This window comes from Pieris rapae, chromosome 16 (genome assembly GCF_905147795.1).
Source record: "Pieris rapae chromosome 16, ilPieRapa1.1, whole genome shotgun sequence".
NCBI lineage: Eukaryota > Metazoa > Arthropoda > Insecta > Lepidoptera > Pieridae > Pieris > Pieris rapae.
Window position 1 is genome coordinate 8687107 of NC_059524.1, and position 20594 is coordinate 8707700.

Here is a 20594-nt window from a genome sequence, read left to right on the forward strand (position 1 = left end):
AACTGTAATTAAATTATATTTTGGAATTTACTATAAACTTTATTATGGAAGAGCTGGCAACACTGAATTTTTTTTTTCTTAAAGGGGTTCCCAAATCTAACACACATTATTTTTAATACACTATTTAACGCCGAAGACCTGGAATTATACACACTTAGCGACATACCTCGAGCCGTCTCGCAGAGTTTGTGAGTAACAGTTGCGTTAGTTCCACGGCACCGGTAGGTGGCGCTGCCGGGGGTATTATTCGAGGGGCTGGTAATCTTATCGCTTGTAACCTGGAATATTACAAAAGATCTTTTGTATATTTTCTCAATACTTTAGGAGACAGAAGAAGAGATAGAAGATATCCTGTGGAAACAATGTTAATGTGAAAAATAATTCTTCATAAATGGCTTATAAAAATTGAGGTCAAAATAATGCATATAATCAGAAAATCATTTTAGGCCCAAGATTAAGTAATTCAATTATCTTAACGAATGTTACAAAAAGGAATCTTGGTATTAGTAGCTTGGAGGAAATCGTTCGAAATGGCCTCTTTTTAATTTAAGTATGTCAATTCTATATTTCTGCATGCATCAATGTAAAAAAAAATATTTGTAGTCAGGAACTGTTAAGAAAATTATTTCATAAAACTTGAGTGGCTAATCACAAAATACCTACTTCTCAAGATTATTAGTGGCGGCTCTCTCGTCGATGACTTGTTGCACTCTGGCGGCGCAAAGCGTCGGTAAAGGCGGTTGATGTATCCTCGACTCAGCGCCCTCTGGCGGCCGAAGGATACGTTGTTGGAATATCTACAAATACAATGTTTTTCGTATCTAAGACCTAAATGAGTATTTATTACACGTTTTTGTTATAAATTTAGGATTATATGTTAAAAAACTTTCATTAAAACGCGTCATTGCCTCAATAACGCGTTGTAAGAGGATTCTCGTAAAACTTTTTTTAACAATTAAAATACTAAAAACACGATTTTGAAGTGAACAAGACAATTCAGACATCATTATAAATTTAACACTACAGAAATATAACTTCTGGGACGGAAATCACGTTATACGAAAAAGCGTTAACGGGGTACCGCGTTATAGGGGGGATTACTTAACATTAACATTCTTATAAACTCAAAAGGGGTTATAATGTTCTGTCCCTTTTATTAATATACAAATTGACATGAGAGGGATAAGGATAAAACCTTCAATGTAAGATAAGACATACTTGTGGATTAGGGTTTTCATTGTAATGCAGTTGCATTGCCAACTCCTGTATATGCGGTAACTCCAAGTCAGAATTTATTGACTCTAACCGCAGCTGTTCTGGTAGATTCCTGCAATTAGTATATTTAGAGATTAAAAAATAATAAAAAAGTTAATTATGTACTTCCTAAAACTCAATTGTATATTTAACTTGCCGATCCGCCGGACCAGTACAGACGTCTTACATACAAAAAAATATCACGACACTTTGAAAACACAAAAATTTTCATCAAAATCTGTCCAGCCGTTTAGCCTGTATAGATAGATAAATAACCTCGATACCGACTGCAACGCCATCTGCCGAACTGATTTGTGAATCAATACGAAATAAAATTTAACCAATATTTAAGTTAGTTAATATAAACTGTACTTACAGTACAAGATCGTCCCATATATCAGTAGGTCTCCAGGGCGGTCCCCGTTCCGCGACCAGCCCATTGAAGAACATCGAGTCCAACAACCTAACAGCGAAAGGGCACTGCGACAGTCCGCGAGCTCCCAAGAAACCCGCCTTGTGGAAAGTTAGCACGGGGGACGGATGTATTCGGATTATTGTCAAGCAGTGTCTGAAAGGAATATAAATAAATAAATAAATAATAATAAATAAATAAATAAATTTAAATACTTTAAACTATTTAAATTTATTTATTATTCTGAAAGTTCATCCAAGTTCTACCAAGTTTCTTTTTTTATTTTTTTTTTCAAATTGTAACGTTAGCATTAAGACTCTAACATACGCCGATGACTTTGAGGATTTGACCTCTACTACAAACAATAATTTACTAACGCCATCTAGTCTAACAAAATAGTGAATAGTCTAACAAAACTACGTGAATACGAAACCAATTATTAGCTAAATATAAAAATTTATAAATAAATATTGGTCTAGAAAAAATGGTGGCTGCCAATTATTTAACTAGTACATACATGATTTTTTTACATGTTTAATTCGTTCTGAGGTTAAAACTTTTTAATGTCAGTATTGCTAAAATACCGAAACCGAGTCATCATCATCAGCTGACGATGGACTCTGATGGTTGGTACTGGATCTCGAGGATGGTAAGCAGTAGACATACCGTCATTGAGCTCGTTGTAATCAGCTCAGCGAAACGATACTAGAAATGTGACTATATGAACCTGATGATGGACTCCGAAGGTGAGTAGTGGATCTCGAGGATGGTAAGCAGCAGACATACCGTCATTGAGCTCGTTGTAATCAGCTCAGCGAGACGATACAAGAAATGTGACTATATGAACCTGATGATGGACTCCGAAGGTGAGTAGTGGATCTCGAGGATGGTAAGCAGCAGACATACCGTCATTGAGCTCGTTGTAATCAGCTCAGCGAGACGATACAAGAAATGTGACTATATGAACCTGATGATGGACTCCGAAGGTGGGTACTAGGTCTCGAGGATGGTTAGCAGTAGACATACCGTCATTGAGCTCGTTGTAATCAGCTCAGCGAGACGATACGAGAAATGTGACTATATGAACCTGATAATGGACTCCGAAGGTGGGTACTGGATCTCGAGGATGGTTAGCAGTAGACATACCGTCATTGAGCTCGTTGTAATCAGCTCAGCGAGACGATACTAGAAATGTGACTATATGAAGCTGATGATAGACTCCGAAGGTGGGCACTGGGTCTCGAGGATGGTTAGCAGTAGACATACCGTCATTGAGCTCGTTGTAATCAGCTCAGCGAGACGATACGAGAAAAGTGACTATATGAACCTGATAATGGACTCCGAAGGTGGGTACTGGATCTCGAGGATGGTTAGCAGTAGAGATACCGTCATTGAGCTCGTTGTAATCAGCTCAGCGAGACGATACTAGAAATGTGACTATATGAAGCTGATGATAGACTCCGAAGGTGGGTACTGGGTCTCGAGGATGGTAAGCAGCAGACATACCGTCATTGAGCTCGTTGTAATCAGCTTAGCGAGACGATACTAGAAATGTGTTATATGAACCTGATAATGGACTCCGAAGGTGGGTACTGGATCTCGAGGATGGTAAGCAGTAGACATACCATCATTGAGCTCGTTGTAATCAGCTCAGCGAGACGATTCTAGAAATGTGACTATATGAACTTATTAATATTTAATATTAAATAAATATTAGGTAATATTTACTATAATACCACTATATTTCTTTGAGTTTATTGAAAAAATAATCAATTTCAACGATTCGTCTTCCAGTTGAAATTTTAAATATTTTTCTTGGTTCTGAAACCTACGAGTGCAGCATGTTATATCTAAGCCCGAAAATGAAATCAGAGTCAATCAGACCCAGTACCCACCTTCGGAGTCCACCATCAGGTTCATATAACACATTTCTAGTATCGTCTCGCTGAGCTGATTACAAAGAGCTCAATGACGGCATGTCTACTGCTTACCATCCTCGAGATCCGGTCCCCACCTTCGGAGATCATTATCAGGTTCATATAGTCAAATTTCTTGTATCGTCTCGCTGAGCTGATTACAACGAGCTCAATGACGGTATGTCTACTGTTTACCATCCTCGAGATCCGGTCCCCACCTTCGGAGACCATTATCAGGTTCATGTAGTAAAATTTCCTGTATCGTCTCGCTGAGCTGATTACAACGAGCTCAATGATGGTATGTCTACTGTTTACCATCCTCGAGACTCAGTATCCACCTTCGGAGTCCATCATCAGGTTCATATAGTCACATTTCTAGTATCGTTTCGCTAAGCTGATTACAACGAGCTCAATGACGGTATGTCTACTGCTTACCATCCTCGAGATCCAGTACCCACCTTCGGAGTTCATCATCAGGTTCATATAGTCACATTTCTAGTATCGTCTTGCTGAGCTGATTACAACGAGCTCAATGACGGCATGTCTACTGCTTACCATCCTCGAGATCCGGTCCCCACCTTCGGAGACCATTATCAGGTTCATATAGTTAAATTTCTTGTATCGTCTCGCTGAGCTGATTACAACGAGCTCAATGACGGTATGTCTACTGTTTACCATCCTCGAGACTCAGTATCCACCTTCGGAGTCTATCATCAGGTTCATATAGTCACATTTCTAGTATCGTTTCGCTAAGCTGATTACAACGAGCTCAATGATGGTATGTCTAATGCTTATCATCCTCGAGACTCTGTACCCACCTTCGGAGTCCACCATCAGGTTCATATAGTCACATTTCTAGTATCGTCTCGCTGAGCTGATTACAACGAGCTCAATGACGGTATGTTTACTGCTTGCCATCCTCGAGACCCAGTACCCACCTTCGGAGTCCATCACCAGGTTCATTTAGTCACATTTCTAGTATCGTCTCGCTGAGCTGATTACAACGAGCTCAATGACGGTATGTCTACTGCTTACCATCCTCGAGATCCAGTACCCACTTTCAGATTCCATCAGGTATCAGGTTCAGCAACATATTTTACTTGGTTGTACAAGTTGCACTTGAAACTTGACAACTCTAAATTTGAGTTTTGTTTGGGTAGGTACTTATATACATATACTTATAACATACAATAATTTCCGAAGTTCATGTCCTCGCCTCACTTGATATTTCTTTTTATATTTTGGCATTTCTAAAAAAATCCGCGGGTAAAAACTAAAATACGCAAATATTTAATTATTATTGGCTTCGACACACAAGCGTAGTCCTCCCGTCGCAAAGCGTTGAGGTAGACTGAAGACAAGCCGCATGCAGGGCTCGCGGGTGTGAAATTGCGGAGGGAAGCCCATTGCGCTTGAGTTTATTTACCTTTTATTACTTTCCATGCCCAGGAAACGAATTAATACAATTTTTTTTTTATCAAAATAATAATATATGCTATATCTAATAATACGTGTAAGATTAAAATAAATCGCATAAACCGTTTTGGAGCGAATTTGTAATTTATGTCTAATCTACGGTTCGATGGTAAATTTTTTTTTGGGAAATTGGTATTGCTTTTATCTTTTTTGATTTTATCAATCGATACAGTAGGCTTCAACCCACAATATATATTTTTTTCAAATGCATATGAGCGACAGTTCTTCCAACAATTTAATTTAAACTAGGGCTAGTTGACCGATTTGAGCACTGTTCAAGCCTTAAGTGTTCTCATGTAAGTGACTAATGTCTATTATGAGAATAAATGTCTTTAAACCTATTTTACATTTTCGGTTAGAAAATACCTTAATACAAACAAACCACACAAATATCAATAATGTTGTACAATATTTCGCAAATGTCATGTAGCTAGAGGTAATTTCTTTTTTTGACGTTCATGAATAAATGATTTTTTTACATCTACCCACCCACTAAGAAAATATTATAGGTACTCTACAAATATTTTGAATACTCACCTATAACCCTGTAACAATTTCGCCAGCGTCCTCATGAACACAGCTCTGATTTCCTTATCAAGCATTTGGGGCAAAGACTGCACTGGTGGCGGTGGGGCGAAGGCCGAGTCGGCAGACCGGAGCTCCGGCTGGAGGACCAAAGCCAGCGAGTCCTGGAGGGACGATAGGAGTTTGCCCTCTGGTCGCGGGATGTTCACACTTGGTGGTATGTGGAGGGATCCCGTGTCGAGGTCCGCTATTATCACGTCTAACTGTAATTTCAAAATTTTACGTTTTCATTATAAAGATAATAAGAAGCTATCTATCAACAAAAGGAATTCTTTAGGAAGAATTTAATACATCACAAACATAATAAAAATAATATTAAAGGACCACATAAATGTCAGCCTAATACACCATTGAGACGAAAGTGTAAAAAAAATTCCCAAGAAGGAGCATACAATGTTTTTATTTTTATGTACGGGGGAAATGCGTAGGTAGCTCACTTAAGTGTTAAGTAATACGGCTCTCCATAAACACTTATTTATGTGTCGCAGTAAAGTCGTTAAATCAGAGAGTTAATTCAATCTCTAGACAGTTACTTATAGATCGATATTCAATCAAGTCGCTAAAGTTTCGTCAGACAAGTGAATGAACGAAACGTTTATCTAGTTTCCGAATCGTTCCTAGGCAACAAGAATAACCTAACCATTTATAATAAATCAAAACACGGAATATCCAAACTCTCCGATCTTCGGTATCACTTAACATCAGGTGAGCCTCCTGCCCGTTTGCCCTACCCACTACGACATGTGTACATTGAGCGAGTGCGTTGTCTGCTTATAATCCATTCATTTTCAAACCTTACCCTTATTAAAGTATCACTATCAGTATCGCAAATGAAAGTTACAGTTTTAACATTCTTTATTTTACCTACCAATTCAGAAACCTCCTCCTTCAAACTGGAATGTACACCGATGAGAAACGGCGTAGGCGTGGCCAACACTTCAGCCAGGCCAGCAGGTAGCAGCGGTATATACACGTGCGCATATCTAAAGGGAAACATGAGGGCGGCTAACGCTCGACAAACGGCCGACAAACGTGCGCCTGCGAGCGATACCAATAACACTTTGTGCTCGCTCATCACCGCACACCAGAGGGTGACCGAATTGTGAATACCTGAAATATTAAAAATAAATATTTTAGACATAACAACACTAACGACACACACAAAATAATAACCAAAAGAAAAGAAAACTAACAGCGACATTTTAAGTATGTGTGTGTAGTGGTTTAAGACCACAGCAGCTAGTTAATTTAATTTAAAAATTTCATAGTACGTCATTTAATTGCAATATCAACATCACAGAAGAACGAAGAGCTGGCAGCTACCTCGCACAAGGAATTAGTCTAGCTATTCAAAGGGGGAACGCTGACAGTATCTTCGGAACCTTGCCTAAAGGGACTCCTTTTAATAATATTTTTTAATAATTAAATTTTAAGGTTAGTTATTAGATATATATTTTTATGTATTATGTTATTGCAATATTACTATGATACATATGGTAGTGTATCCCAACCTTTATTGTACCAGGCCCCTTAGCCTTTCTGAAATTGTTATGCCCCAATATAAAATAAAAAATTTCTAAAAAAATTGTTCACTTAAGCAACTTAATAATAATTAAAAGGGTTTAGGAGAGAATTAATAGGAAATTCTTGACGAAACAGTAAGTAAACTATATAATATTTTACATACCTAATAACCTAAGTAACATATGAACGGAGGTATGTGTAACGGGCATAGGAGGTGCCGCAGGGGGCTGTAACGCCTGTCTGTCTCCGGCCCCAATGCTGAATCGGACCTGTGGGCCCCCTGGAGGTGGGACTAGAACACATCCCACCAGGTTCCCGACTAACGTTTCTAGAGGAACACCGAGGTTCTCCACCCATACAGTGTAGATTATGCCTAGGCAATTCTGAAATAAAATATGAAGGATTAATAAAAATATTATCGGTTAATAGAAAAGCTTCTGGGAGGTTGTTGGTGTAGTGGCGTAGCTACTTTGGGTGGCACCCGGTGCGGAAGTTGGTGGTGTCACCCCATAGAAAGTAAAAAGCAATTAATTTGAAATGACAAAGGACATGGATCATTTATAAAAAGACCGCGAGTATGGGACGGGGAATCCCCCACGACAGCGTCAGGCTCTTTTGCGGGAATCCCCGAATTCTACATAGAGCTGCACTAGTGGAGGAATCCCCAAAAATTAAATTTGTATGCTAGCGATTTAGTTCTTTTTTTGTTTGTACATTGTTCTTAAACCAAATTGTATTGTCAAACGGTGCGAGCCACCGATATAATCTCCCCCCTCCCCCTTCTCTCTCCTGTCAGCAAGAGTAGGTAAAAGCTATCAAAAAGTACATAAATGTATTCATATTTAGTAGAAATCCTCGTTTTAAGGAATCGCTCCATGAAACTCACCATTTGTCAAGTGAATTTAGATAATTGTTATGAAGAACTATTATAAAATAAAACTCTAAATTTTCTTTCAGATTATTAAATAATAACTATATGAATAAATAATATCTAAATAGATATTAACCTAAATTTTGTTTACATATTACAGTCATTTAGCTGAATTTGTGATATAAAATAAAAAAAATGTCTGATATACACAAATTACGTTACCCGAAATGTGTCTATGTAGTCCTGTCTGGAGACGATGACAAGACACTTGGGCGCATACATGATGCTGTGGTGGGTTATATTCGCCACCGTACGCGACGATTCCAGAGATTCCTCGTCCTGGAACCAAACAATATATACTTTAATATGTTAGCTTTACATATTTAATTAATTAAATTCTTCATAACGAATCTTGACATAAGCATGTGTGCATGAGCGCATGTGTCTTAGCTGTTGATTCATTCTGTGGGTGTGATTTTAAAATCATATACACGAATTGATGATACTGATATGTAGATGTCTCGGGGGACCTTGATTGGAACACCTCCAAGTGATTTTTGCTGCTGCTAAAAAAATGATTTAAATATTGTGTACTTAACTATTTTCTACTTTTATATTGGTTAGTAGAGAGACGTGACATTCTCCATAAAAAAATCTATCTAATCTAATCGATAAACTTAACTTACTAATTACATTTAAAAATGACCATGAAACAGATTCAGACATCTGAGGCCAAGACCTAAAGAGGTTGTAGCGCCACTGATTTATTTATTTTTATTGTTATGATATGTCATATGTCAAAACTGACGTTTCATTTAATTGATAACAATTATATTAATTATATTAATTATAATAATTATTTATATAATTTTTAATAATTATAATTTCACCGATCAATCTGCTTCGGAGATTCTCCTTTTATATTCATTTTATATGTATTTACATAACTTGCACGCTTCGAGTGTTTATATAAGATTAAAAAGATAGAAGTTCATATATTGTATTTAATCCTTGAAGCTATTAAAGCAAATATTTTTTAGAACACAAATAATCAATAAATTACCTTTATATAAGAAAATATAAAAAGATATATTGTAGTAATTCTTTAGTATGCAGAGCTTAAAAGAACTTTGTACGCACCACACTTAAACGAACCACTTTTTCTTACGCATTTTCCTTCTAAAGGCCTCCTTAGGGAGCAAGGTCAATTGAAAAACCTTCGTGCCATAAAACCTCTTTTCAAAAGAAAATGGTGTTTGCTCTGTGCTTTTTTTGAAAAGGGAACAATATTTTTAAACAGCACATGATTTATTCATAATTTCCGGCCTTTGACACATTAAGAACAAGTTTTTAAGTCTTTATAAGTAAAGGTATAGTTTACAAATCATAATCTTTTCTATCTAGCTCAGTTGTGAAACGAGTGGAATTTCGTATTCTGCCTCGACGTCCGTAAAAATAATGTATTGTTTGATTGATTGAATTCCTTAAATTAAATATCAGAACAAAATTTATATACGATTTTTCTTTGTTTCCATTAAGTACGCAATCACGATACACATTGGTATGATTTGAAATATATATGTTATAAATCTTGTATACTACACAAAATAGCCTATGACATACTAAAAGACTTTAACTGTTCCACAACTGACCGTTTTATGGCAATTTTTGTCGCGTACCAGCTGTAAATGTGGAACAGCTGCTTCCACTGAAGTATTTCCGATTTAATTCGACTTAAGAGTCCTTTAAGAGCGAGCAGTTTTTAAAGAGCCTTCAACGCACGTGCGAACCCTCAGGCATTAAAAATGTCTACGGGCGGTAGGTATTCCCGAGCCAATTGGACTTAAGAGTCCTTCAACAAAAGAGAGTAACAATTTTGTTATAGCCAGAAAGGATTTCGCGTGCTCTCTGGTATTGATAGTGTCCATGGGCGCCGGTATCACTCAATATCAGGTAAGTCCAGTTGCCACTGTTCTATAAATCATACTGAGTATTTCGATTCTTTCTTTGTTTCCTGGAAACATTCCTTTCCGATTCCATGTTTTATATGTACCAACAACACGGATATAACCGCAGGGCACAGATAGGTGAATAAAGTTGTGTAATGACACAACAGAGAAAGGCGCAATCTAGACCCCAGAGCAACGGCGCCGCCGGAATTCATTACTACCCCGGGAAGCGCTGAATATTTTAGTTTATAGCACAATTTATAGCGACCCGCCCCGGCTTCGCACGGGTACAATGCTATCAGCATATACACTACAGAACAACTATGAACGTTGTATATAAAAATGTGGGTTATCCATAAGAGATAGACATATACCATCATGGACTTTTCTGTTGACCTTTTCAATGTGTACAATACTTAGTACATTATTTTGATAAAACTCGTAGGGTTCAGCCTGCGTTTGCAATGTAAGCGGAAAAAATGTAATTATTTACGACATCCCATTAGAAACTTCAAAAATAACAGTACTTCTCCACTATTTAATGGATGTTATTATACATATAAACTTTCCTCTTGAATCACTCTATCTATTAAAAAAAAACGCATCAAAATCCGTTGCGTAGTTTCAAAGATTTAAGCATACAATGGGACATAGGGACAGAGAAAGCGACTTTGTTTTATACTATGTAGTGATGCACTGTGTAGGGGCAACAAATTGGAGAGAGTTTTAAATTTCACTCTTCGGGTTCACTAGTACATTTTAATTTGCGTAGATGTGGGGTCACTCTGCATCTCTTACCACAGAGTATTCATATGACTTGTTCGGATAAATACTGATTAATAGCGATTACTTTTAACTTAATTGTATCCTAAATCTAGTCTTTAACTATTTCTGTTGAACTGTTATAACACTTTACGGCAGTTTTTGACGCGCACTACCGCGATGTTGAAGCTGAGCTGCCCACGGAAGTACTTCAGAACCAATTCGAGTTAAGGTCAATGTAGGTACCAATCCTTAAAACTGGTGCCCAACTATAAACACAAAAGACAAATACAAAATAAAAAGCATAGACCAGATGAAAGAAACAGCGGATACATGAGAGAGCAGACAGAAATCGTAGGTTTTCAAGGAGGCATTTGCCAAACAACAATATTTAAAAAGATCGAGTGGATAATGTACGAAACTATTTGAAACAACCGGCTTTAATATTACTATAACAGAGCATATAACTATACATATTTAAACCCCAAACATGCACCAAGTACAAAACGTTCCTACGAGGATTATATGCAAATCGAGTCTACTTATAATTCGCGACACGACGTCATCTGCCCGCTTGAGCGGTCTCGCAGGCTCATTGTTTTAATGGTGATGCAATAACGGTACACAAAAACCATCCACACAGCTACTTGCCACTTTAATAACACGTGCTATAAATTACATAACAGCTTATTAACACAGTAAAAAATTATAATCTATACTAATATTATAAAGAGGAAAGGTTTGATTTTTTGTTTGTTTCTTTGTTTGTATGAATTGAATAGGCTCCGAAACTACTTGGCAGATTTGAAAAATTCTTTCACTGTTGGAAAGCTACATCATTCCTGAGTGACATAGGCTATATTTCATTTTCAAAAAAAATAGGCATCCTTACTAAAATTACGATAACATTAACATTTGTTTATTATTTGATACAATTCTAACAGATGGCGCTGAGTTAAAGGTAGTTTAGTTTAGGTCCGTGTCGTGGTACCAACGTTTCACATAAGTTCTCCTACGGTTTCCCTTGATTAATTTACTACTATGTAATATAACAAAAACCTTAGCCACAGCAACGCTTGGCCGAGTCTGCTAGTTTATTCATAAAGCCGATACAAATTTCTTTTAGATTGATATGGGCAGAAAATAATTTTATTACATTAATTAAGTTCGTTTTATATGTTCTGATATGTTTATTTTTATCATATGTATCAACAGCATTAAAATATATTTTTAATGCTGTTGATACAGTTGTTAAAAAAGTAAAAATTTTAAAAAAATATTTAGGAGCGGACTACCCTTAACATTTAGGGAGATGAAAAATAGATGTTGTCCGATTCTCAGACATACCCAATATGCATACAAAATTTCATGAGAATCGTTCAAGCCATTTCGGAGGAATTTAACCACAAACACCGCGACACGAGAATTTTATATATAAGATGTATTAAGTAATGTTAGGTATGATTGAAAGAATTTTAGTCGTATTTTAAAAAAAACCTTAAAGAATATAATTTCATACTACATTATGTCTTTGTACAGTGTACAGTACAGTACAGTCAGTTACAGACGCATAATGGTAATACTCGGATTAAACGCAGGCTGCAATTTTCGCGTATTAGACTTTTTTGGTAAAAAGGATACTTTTCTTTAATAAAATCCCAGAGGCTTTATATCTGCCTTTTATTAAACAATATAGACAAGAAAAGCTGTGTAAAAAGACTTAATATCTGGTTAATAAAAGGGCCTGGGACTAGTGCTAGGCAGGCTTCTTCTAATATTTGTTTTAAAATAAGCGTTGTTTGATGATTTGCTAAGAGTACCGAGAGGTTTTTATGCTGGCTTTTTCTCTCGGCCTACACCCTCTGTCTTCTTTTCCTATGAGTAGGGATGTCCACCGACTCAAATTTAATAAGGTAGAATAAGATATTTGTATCTTATATTCCATAATTAACATATTTTTTTAGTCATATACCTACATATTTATTTGAATAAAATAAGAATTATTAACTTAAATTATAACATCTTTATCAATTTAATTATACAATTACATTTCACCTAAAATCGGTAAGTCTGCATAATTTCCAAATGAAAATATCATGCAGGTTTGTTGAAAATAAATCGCTGATGTCATAACACAGATGATTCTCACAGCCTGTGAGAATTATGCTAACCAAATGGTATCATAAATTAGTAACAGCAATTCGATTCCGGCTATTGCTGTAACGCGGTCAAAATTATATTAGTTAAACAATATTAATTTAGTTAAACTTAAGAACTATTTCATAGTGATCAGCCTTCTCTGCCTGACACACACCTTTTAACGTCTAAGGCATACAGAGAATGTGTCGAAAACCAGTGGCACCTTTTCGGTCTGGGCCTCATGGTATATTTCAAGATCATACATTTTCTAATACACAAGTAGACGATCAACCTTCTGTGCCTGACACACACCTTATAGGGTCTAACGCATGTCCCCAACCGCCGCATCGCGTATTGGGAAGCGGATAGGGCTCTGCTGTTACCTCATCCCGCATAAGGCGATAGTTGGTGGCGCCTTGGGGTTTTAGTGGGTATTTATTTATTTATTTATTTATTTAGGTATGCACAATAGCGAGTCCCACATAACCCTTCCGCACCAAGCAGTTGCGCCGCGGAAGGGTATACGCAATGCATTTCCTCAAGTAAAAAAAACCTCATAATACTAATGATAAACTAAACCAAAAGCCTGTATACTATAATAAATCTATTTAAAACAATATAATGGTAGGTTCATAGCAGATGTGCGTGTCAATGTCCGATCCACGCGTTTACGATCTTTTTATTAGCTTCCTACTATCGCCATTCTTGAACGATCTATTTTGCTTACATTTTATTTTCACGCATTTGGGTCAATTAAGTTATTTTAAATGTAGATCGAAGAAATTTCAGCGTTTGTTTGTATTGTAACCATTTAGAACTGAACATATTTTTATTTTTATTACATGGCTAAGACACCCACTAGGAGCCTGGGAATATGGAATAATAGAGATATCGGAGATAGATTACAAAATAGTAGAAATATGGAAGAATTTAAAGAGGCCGTACGCACCACGTCGGAGGACGTATAATAATAAAACGTAGACGTATACTTTTGCCTTTTCTTGTCATTATTAATGATTTTTCTTATGTCGAAGAAATATCCCCTTACTTCGGTTTTAAGTACAGAAAATAGTAGTTAATAGAGATACAAACTACTAAAAATACGGAGCTACAGAAGTACTATTAGAAGAACTAGAAAAGTGAGTGAATATATATTCACTCACGCACACATTCATGCATATCACACCCCCATATTTATCAGTGGTTCTGTTATTGTACTGAACTGGTCATACAGGAATATCTTAGTGTGGTATCGCTGTAAAATAAAGCTACCGAAGAAAGTTTTATTTAATAACAAGCCTTTTTAAGCATTAGTAAAACAAAAGCAATAAAAACAGACAACTCGCGCCCTAATTACATAGAGCTGAATAATTCAACACACTACAGTGAATGCCTGACGCCTCGGAACAAACTCAGTGATGAGCGAATCACTTGAATGTATGACTTCTATCTAGCTTTTAGACTCTAGGGACACATAATGATAATTCTAAGTTAAATTGTGTACATAAATATAGCACACGACTATGAGCTACTTTCAGAAATAATAAAAAAAAAAATTTTCTTGAGAAACTATTTTTTTTATTATTTTTATATTTATTTATTGTTTTCTTTAAACTTGTACTTGTAAACTCTATACATGTATCTGTTTTGTTTCCATATATATATAGTTATTATATATATATATATATATATATATATATATATATATATATATATATAATATCCAATTTCCAAATCTTTAACCTAGGAATGCAAATGTACTTAAAATAAATAAAGACTTTTTTATTATTTTATTATTAAACAAAAATTGTCGACATAACATTCCAAGATGTACCCGTACGTACGTAAGTAAATTAGTTGAGGTCATTAACCCAAACGTAAACGCCATCACGCAACCACATCAATTCGGAAACAGAATTCAGAAACGCAATCTGCCATCCTGGTTCCATGTTAAAGTAAATAAAGAACACGGATCCAAACCGTTTTACTGCAAGAATAAAACTCAAAATCCTTTATCACATCAGATACTTACACTGTATACAATTTTGAAAATTATTTTGTTAAATACCTTATCGTCACGCTGAGGGCGCGTCATTAATACAAGAATATTGCCATGTTGTAGAAACATTTGTTAGCTTTTAATATATATATATTTAAATTCGAAACTTTTTTTTGAATATATTTTAAAAATCTTGCTACAAAAAAAATTTCATTCACGAGTGTTGTTACACCCTAAGCGTACCACGCGTTTGAATCATTGAACGTGATTTAGGACAAATTGTAACCACGACGTTTATAGAAATAAAAGAAAAAACAAATTGTAGACATTCATTTATTCAGAAACAAACATTTCTGTACAATATAGTCTGGTGTTAACAGAACCTTATTCTTGATATCAGACGAAGTAAAGCAACATATTAGCAACAAATATTCTTAATTTATGATCGGCCTGAATTCTGAATCTGTTTCAGGATTTTCTATTATACAAGTAGGAGATTTTTGAATCCAATGCCATCTTTCTTTCGATGTTTCTGATTCAGCGTGGGTTCGAACCTACGATGATGGGTGGTAATCAGACGCTTAATATAGGCCAAATTAGTATATATAATAGGTTTTATTACTAAGTCCCTAAAACGGGAAAAGATTTTATCAGACTAACTTAATTTATAAAAGGTTTATGACGACCGTCAAATACCGAAATCTCGAGACATTAAGTAACTGAATTAAATATTATAAAAATAGTCTTGAATTTCTATCAGCTATGTGACTATATAATAAACATTACGATTATTTAGTATAGTCTTTTATTAACATTACTTTTACACATTTAAAGAAAACACTCAACATTTATCGGATTAAAGGTATGTATTATTATAAACTTATAATTATTTTACATAATTTTAAAATTTTCCCTCGCGACGTTTCGCGTGCTTTACAGCGTGGCAAGGTGCGTGTCACAGCTGTAGAAAAATTAATATTATCTGTATTTATTTCCTCTATGTTGATATCCACTAAAAGATGAAGGGGATTTGCAGAAATAATTATAAGTTTATAAGAATACATAGCTTCAATCCGGTAAAAGGAGTGTTTTATTTACGAATGTTTTTTTAAAACTCCAATAATAATCCGTTCATTCATCACACACGGCGCATGTCGAACGTGGTCAAAAAACATATGTTATCAACCAGTTATGAACCTGTTTACGGTGTAATTGCGCTTTCCTTATGCACGAGTTAATTTCTCTGACATGGGGTTATTCAACGCGAGTGATTTTTTTGTTGTTGTAATAACTGGCAAACGGGCAGGAGGCTCATCTGATGGTAAGTCCCATAGACATTGACGGAGGGCCCGCAAGCGTTGGCGGTCTTTTAAGAATTGATACGCTCTTTTGAAGAAGTCGAATTGGTTCAGAAATACTTCAGTGTGCAGCTGGTTTCACATAGTGGTGGTGCAAAAAAACTGCCGTAAAGTGTTACACAGTTCAACAGAAAGAGACGAAAGAATAGATAAGCATTTTTAAAGTAATCATGTTGCTCTTACTAAACTATATATAGTAATAGCAGTAATAGTAGTATACAAATTATTTCATAACAGGGTTATAGGTTAACTCCAATTTTACAAAATATTTTTCGATTAGTTTTTAACATTGATACTTTATAATAGAGTAAAAATAAAAATAAAACTTGAACGCCTCTTAAATATCGGTTAAATTTAAATAATTGCCTTCTTTCAAACTCAGTAAAAATGCATTAAAACAAAAGCTAGTTAAGAAAAGCAAATCGCACGGTCCCATGATAATGACAATTGTCGTATCCCCTCTATTGTTCCGAAACAGACAGACTATGACAGATTCCCATTATCTCGCACTAAAAGAATATCGGTAGAAGCTTTCAGAGACAGACTGACAAACTACAAAATACAGTTATTAGTATGTGTTCAACTGTATTTCAGATCATTTAAATACGTCCACACTCTCACTTTCACACCATCTCACAACAAAACACTACTATAATTTTGATAGTACATATATAATTTATTAATATTCACTTGTATACGTTCGAACATTTTGTAAAATAATATATTAAAAAAAAATTACTTTAAGTATTTGACTCAAAACAAACATTATATTCTAAATACAATAGTCACCTTGGTTTGTGTATATGTATTATGTATTACATTTTTGGCCGTATGTTTAGTAAGTAAGTATGTCTTGTGTAAAAATAATTTATCTTAGTATTTTGCAAAAAATTAATATTTAAATTGCTAGATCTAAGGCAATTTCGTTAAATATCATGGTTTCGTTGTTCCTAACATAGTGTAGAGAAGACTGGACGATGAAGTGAACTCTCATCCCTTAGACAATGTGTGGGTAATATGTGTAAAAAAAAGTAAATACTTATATACTGTAGACCAAACAAGAAAATCAAAAACAAACCCCCATGGTGCTTACATAAACCCTGTAGGAATATAACAAATAAAGGAAAAAAAGATAATAATAGTAAATAATTAATTAAGTATACATCTATCTATCTATAAAAATTGTACTGAAATGTAGAAAGAAAAAATATTTATTCCCCACTGCACTTACGAAACTGCTTTAAGAATTGGGCCTCTTTGAGATCACTCCAATTAAATCTTTAGCAGCTTACATCATTATGAGTTACATGGAGGAGGCAATTCCAAAAACATTTGAATAATGTCTAAATATATTGAATGATTCTCCCATATATATGATATAGATAATTTGTTTTTTTACTTAAAGTATGACTTCACTGTCTTATATTCTGTCAAAAAACAGGGGTGGCAAGTTCTTTTTACTAACGCTCATAAGTGTACTTTAGTTACCTATATTATTAAATAATATTTTCATTTTGAATTTGATATCTACACTTTCTAAAGAAAAAAATCCTTTATTACCCACTTTATATAATTTAATTAAAAGCCATCCCAGTGGTTAATAATAATTTTCCTACTTCATATGACCGATAATTTCAAATAAAAAAGCCGTATCCAAAAACGAAATATAAATGATTCATACATAGAGGCAAGGTCGTTGACCTGGCAAGGATGTTATTATAACCCCTCGTATAAAACCATCATCGAATGTAATCAACTATTTTTATTCCTTATCGTTTATAAGGATGTTCATATCACGTTCGTAACAACCGATATTTCACTACAAAAAAGTGAAAACGTTTCAAAATCTCCGACATAAGGCTGTTATCGTACCATTAAGAGATTAAAAGTATCTCTCCTTGTCCACCATGGGCTAATTGTGTCGAATTCATAAAAGGTCGGCAACGCACTTGCAAGCCCTCTCTAGTATTTGGAGTGTCCAAGGGCGGTGGTGTCATCATCTTAACATCAAAACCTTCTTTCCGTTTGACACCTGTTCTATAAAAAATTGGAAGCCAAGAAAAGTCTATATTCTTCTTATAGTGCCATCCCCTTTCGAAGGATGGCGATTATCATGGTTACCTTCATTATGAATGCTGCATAATGCACTTCTGACGTGTGCTTTGTGCGTGCTTTGACTTAACCCAAGATTCTTCAAGTGCGTGCCAATATGCCTTGAAGTATTAGTCGAAGCAGCTGTATTTCGTATCGATACGATATTGTATACGTATACGCAAATGCATATGCGGTCTGTTCAACATTACATCATACGTCAATAAACCCAGGACCCATCTCGCACGCTTCCATTTCTTTGGACTTAGTGTCCATTAGCTTCCAGATTCTACGCCATAGAGAAGAAAAGGTTATGCTTTTCTTTACCCAAATCATTCGTATCATAAATTTCTTGGTTTAGTATTTTATTTTCTATTGCATTTCTTTATCAGTAGTTATCCGCTCATTTGACAAGGTAAATTGCCAACATATATTAATTAACGCTAAAAAGTAATTAAAACAGTCACTCGTTGTCATAATGATTACACTATAATTATAAATCTCTAGAGATAAACATATTTGCCAGTCTTATCTTATAAAAATTTTATCAATCATTTTACAATTTATTTTTTAATTACATATATATAAAACATAAGAGTAACAGTCTTGTTAGCAATAATGCTGATAATACAACTGTCCCCACACAGTTCGTTTAATTAGGTCATATAATACTGCAAAAAAATCTTCATTCAGATTAGGTGACCTGTTATATCCGATCTTGACACGTCTTCAATGTATTTCCTAAACTCAAAATTACTTTATTATAATAGGTTAACAAGTCCACTTATGAACGTCAACAGAAAAGTTGTTAGGTAAATTTATTCTAAATTAACATTTACTATCACAAGTCAAGGACGTAGCACGGGCAAAAAGAATTGGCAAAAAACTCTCCGCCACACTTTTCAATCGCCAAGTTTTGAGTCATACAAATTATTTGAACTGAAGCAAATCAATAGTAAGGATTAGGCTTATTTAAGGATTTGTCAGATTTATAAAAAGGTTTATTGATTAATTTAAGTAAGATACGGGGCCTGTGTGGGATAGAATGAGAAGAACATGAGAAGCGGAATACAAGGAAACCGTGGATTATGAAATCGGGTTGGGTTATAGGGTAGCCATTGCCGGAACAACTACAGGAGGTGCCAAAGAAGGGACTAATTAAAAGTATCCATAACCCACGATGGTGCATGGTGAATGTCATAAAAGTGGACGATATGCCAGGAACGTGAAGAACCGTGGTCTCAATTCAAAACAAAGTCGTGTACTATTTTTTGGTAGATTCTACTCCATAATATGTAATAAAATATCGGATAAGTAAACTAATAACAAGCTAATTAATTAATTTTACGAATGCAAACAGCATGTGGTGCCATCTGTTGACAAATCTTCAAATCATTTTACCTCCAATTCGTGTTCAAGAAATTCCGATCTTGAGGTGAATGAGGACATGCCTAACCAAGCTTCGACCTTGATCGAAGACATGTGTTACCTCATCAAAAGATGTTGTATATCAAAAAGTGCTGTAACATGCAGTATCGCAATATTGGGCCTAGAGAGAAGAGGCCTAATGTGTAAATCTGCTATTCTTCTTTCGCAATGGCAAGCAATAAAACATTTCTGTATTTACAAAAAAATTGTATACCTTAATGAAATCCTAAAATAAGTTCAGCTAAGTTAACACGATATTAGACTGTAAGGCGGAACAAAGTCAGCCGGGTCAGCTGGTAAATAAATAGAAATACAAAAACCAACCAAGTAAGAATCCCATCCAACCTTTTCATACAAAAAGGGGTCGGATGTGAAAAACAGCGACAAAGTACGCAAGACAAAAGAAATTTCAGCCCCAATTCTTTTGAAAAAAACACCCTTGTAAGTAAGGCCCATAAGCGCCCTAAAAGAGGTCAACGACGCCCTAATGTTATCAAACAGGGAAACAAAATATGAACCTAATTAACACTTAGATTAGGGGATCTGTCTTTCTTATCATAGCGATATCACAATTTAATAACGAACGAGTATTATAATCATGCAGAGTGCGACTCTACATCCTGTAGAGGCTTAGGCTTAGGTCTAAAAAAATCCATCCTACATGCTGTACAAGAATGGATTTTTTTAGACCTAAGCCCATGGACACTGGTTCACCATACTTATTTGTTATTAAACGCGTAAGAACACTTCATTATCATACAAATTACGTATTTTGACATGTCCAGTGAAAGTGTATGTTATTGAAATACTGACAGATATTTTTAGTTTAA

General features: G+C 35.2%; 1 protein-coding gene across 2 annotated transcripts in view; it reads right to left on the reverse strand.

Moving 5' to 3' along the window:
• Nucleotides 1–20594, reverse strand: part of LOC110996848 (myotubularin-related protein 13) — a 58156-nt gene that overhangs the window by 22626 nt on the left and 14936 nt on the right. For both annotated transcript variants that reach the window (XM_045631567.1, XM_022264716.2), the window contains exons 4-11: nucleotides 8261–8377; nucleotides 7331–7550; nucleotides 6512–6753; nucleotides 5596–5846; nucleotides 1631–1822; nucleotides 1219–1327; nucleotides 664–797; nucleotides 167–278 (exon numbers count right to left, since the gene is read on the reverse strand). In XM_045631567.1, the coding sequence (XP_045487523.1) occupies nucleotides 167–278; nucleotides 664–797; nucleotides 1219–1327; nucleotides 1631–1822; nucleotides 5596–5846; nucleotides 6512–6753; nucleotides 7331–7550; nucleotides 8261–8377 (1377 nt within the window). The remainder of the gene's footprint in view (nucleotides 1–166; nucleotides 279–663; nucleotides 798–1218; nucleotides 1328–1630; nucleotides 1823–5595; nucleotides 5847–6511; nucleotides 6754–7330; nucleotides 7551–8260; nucleotides 8378–20594) is intronic.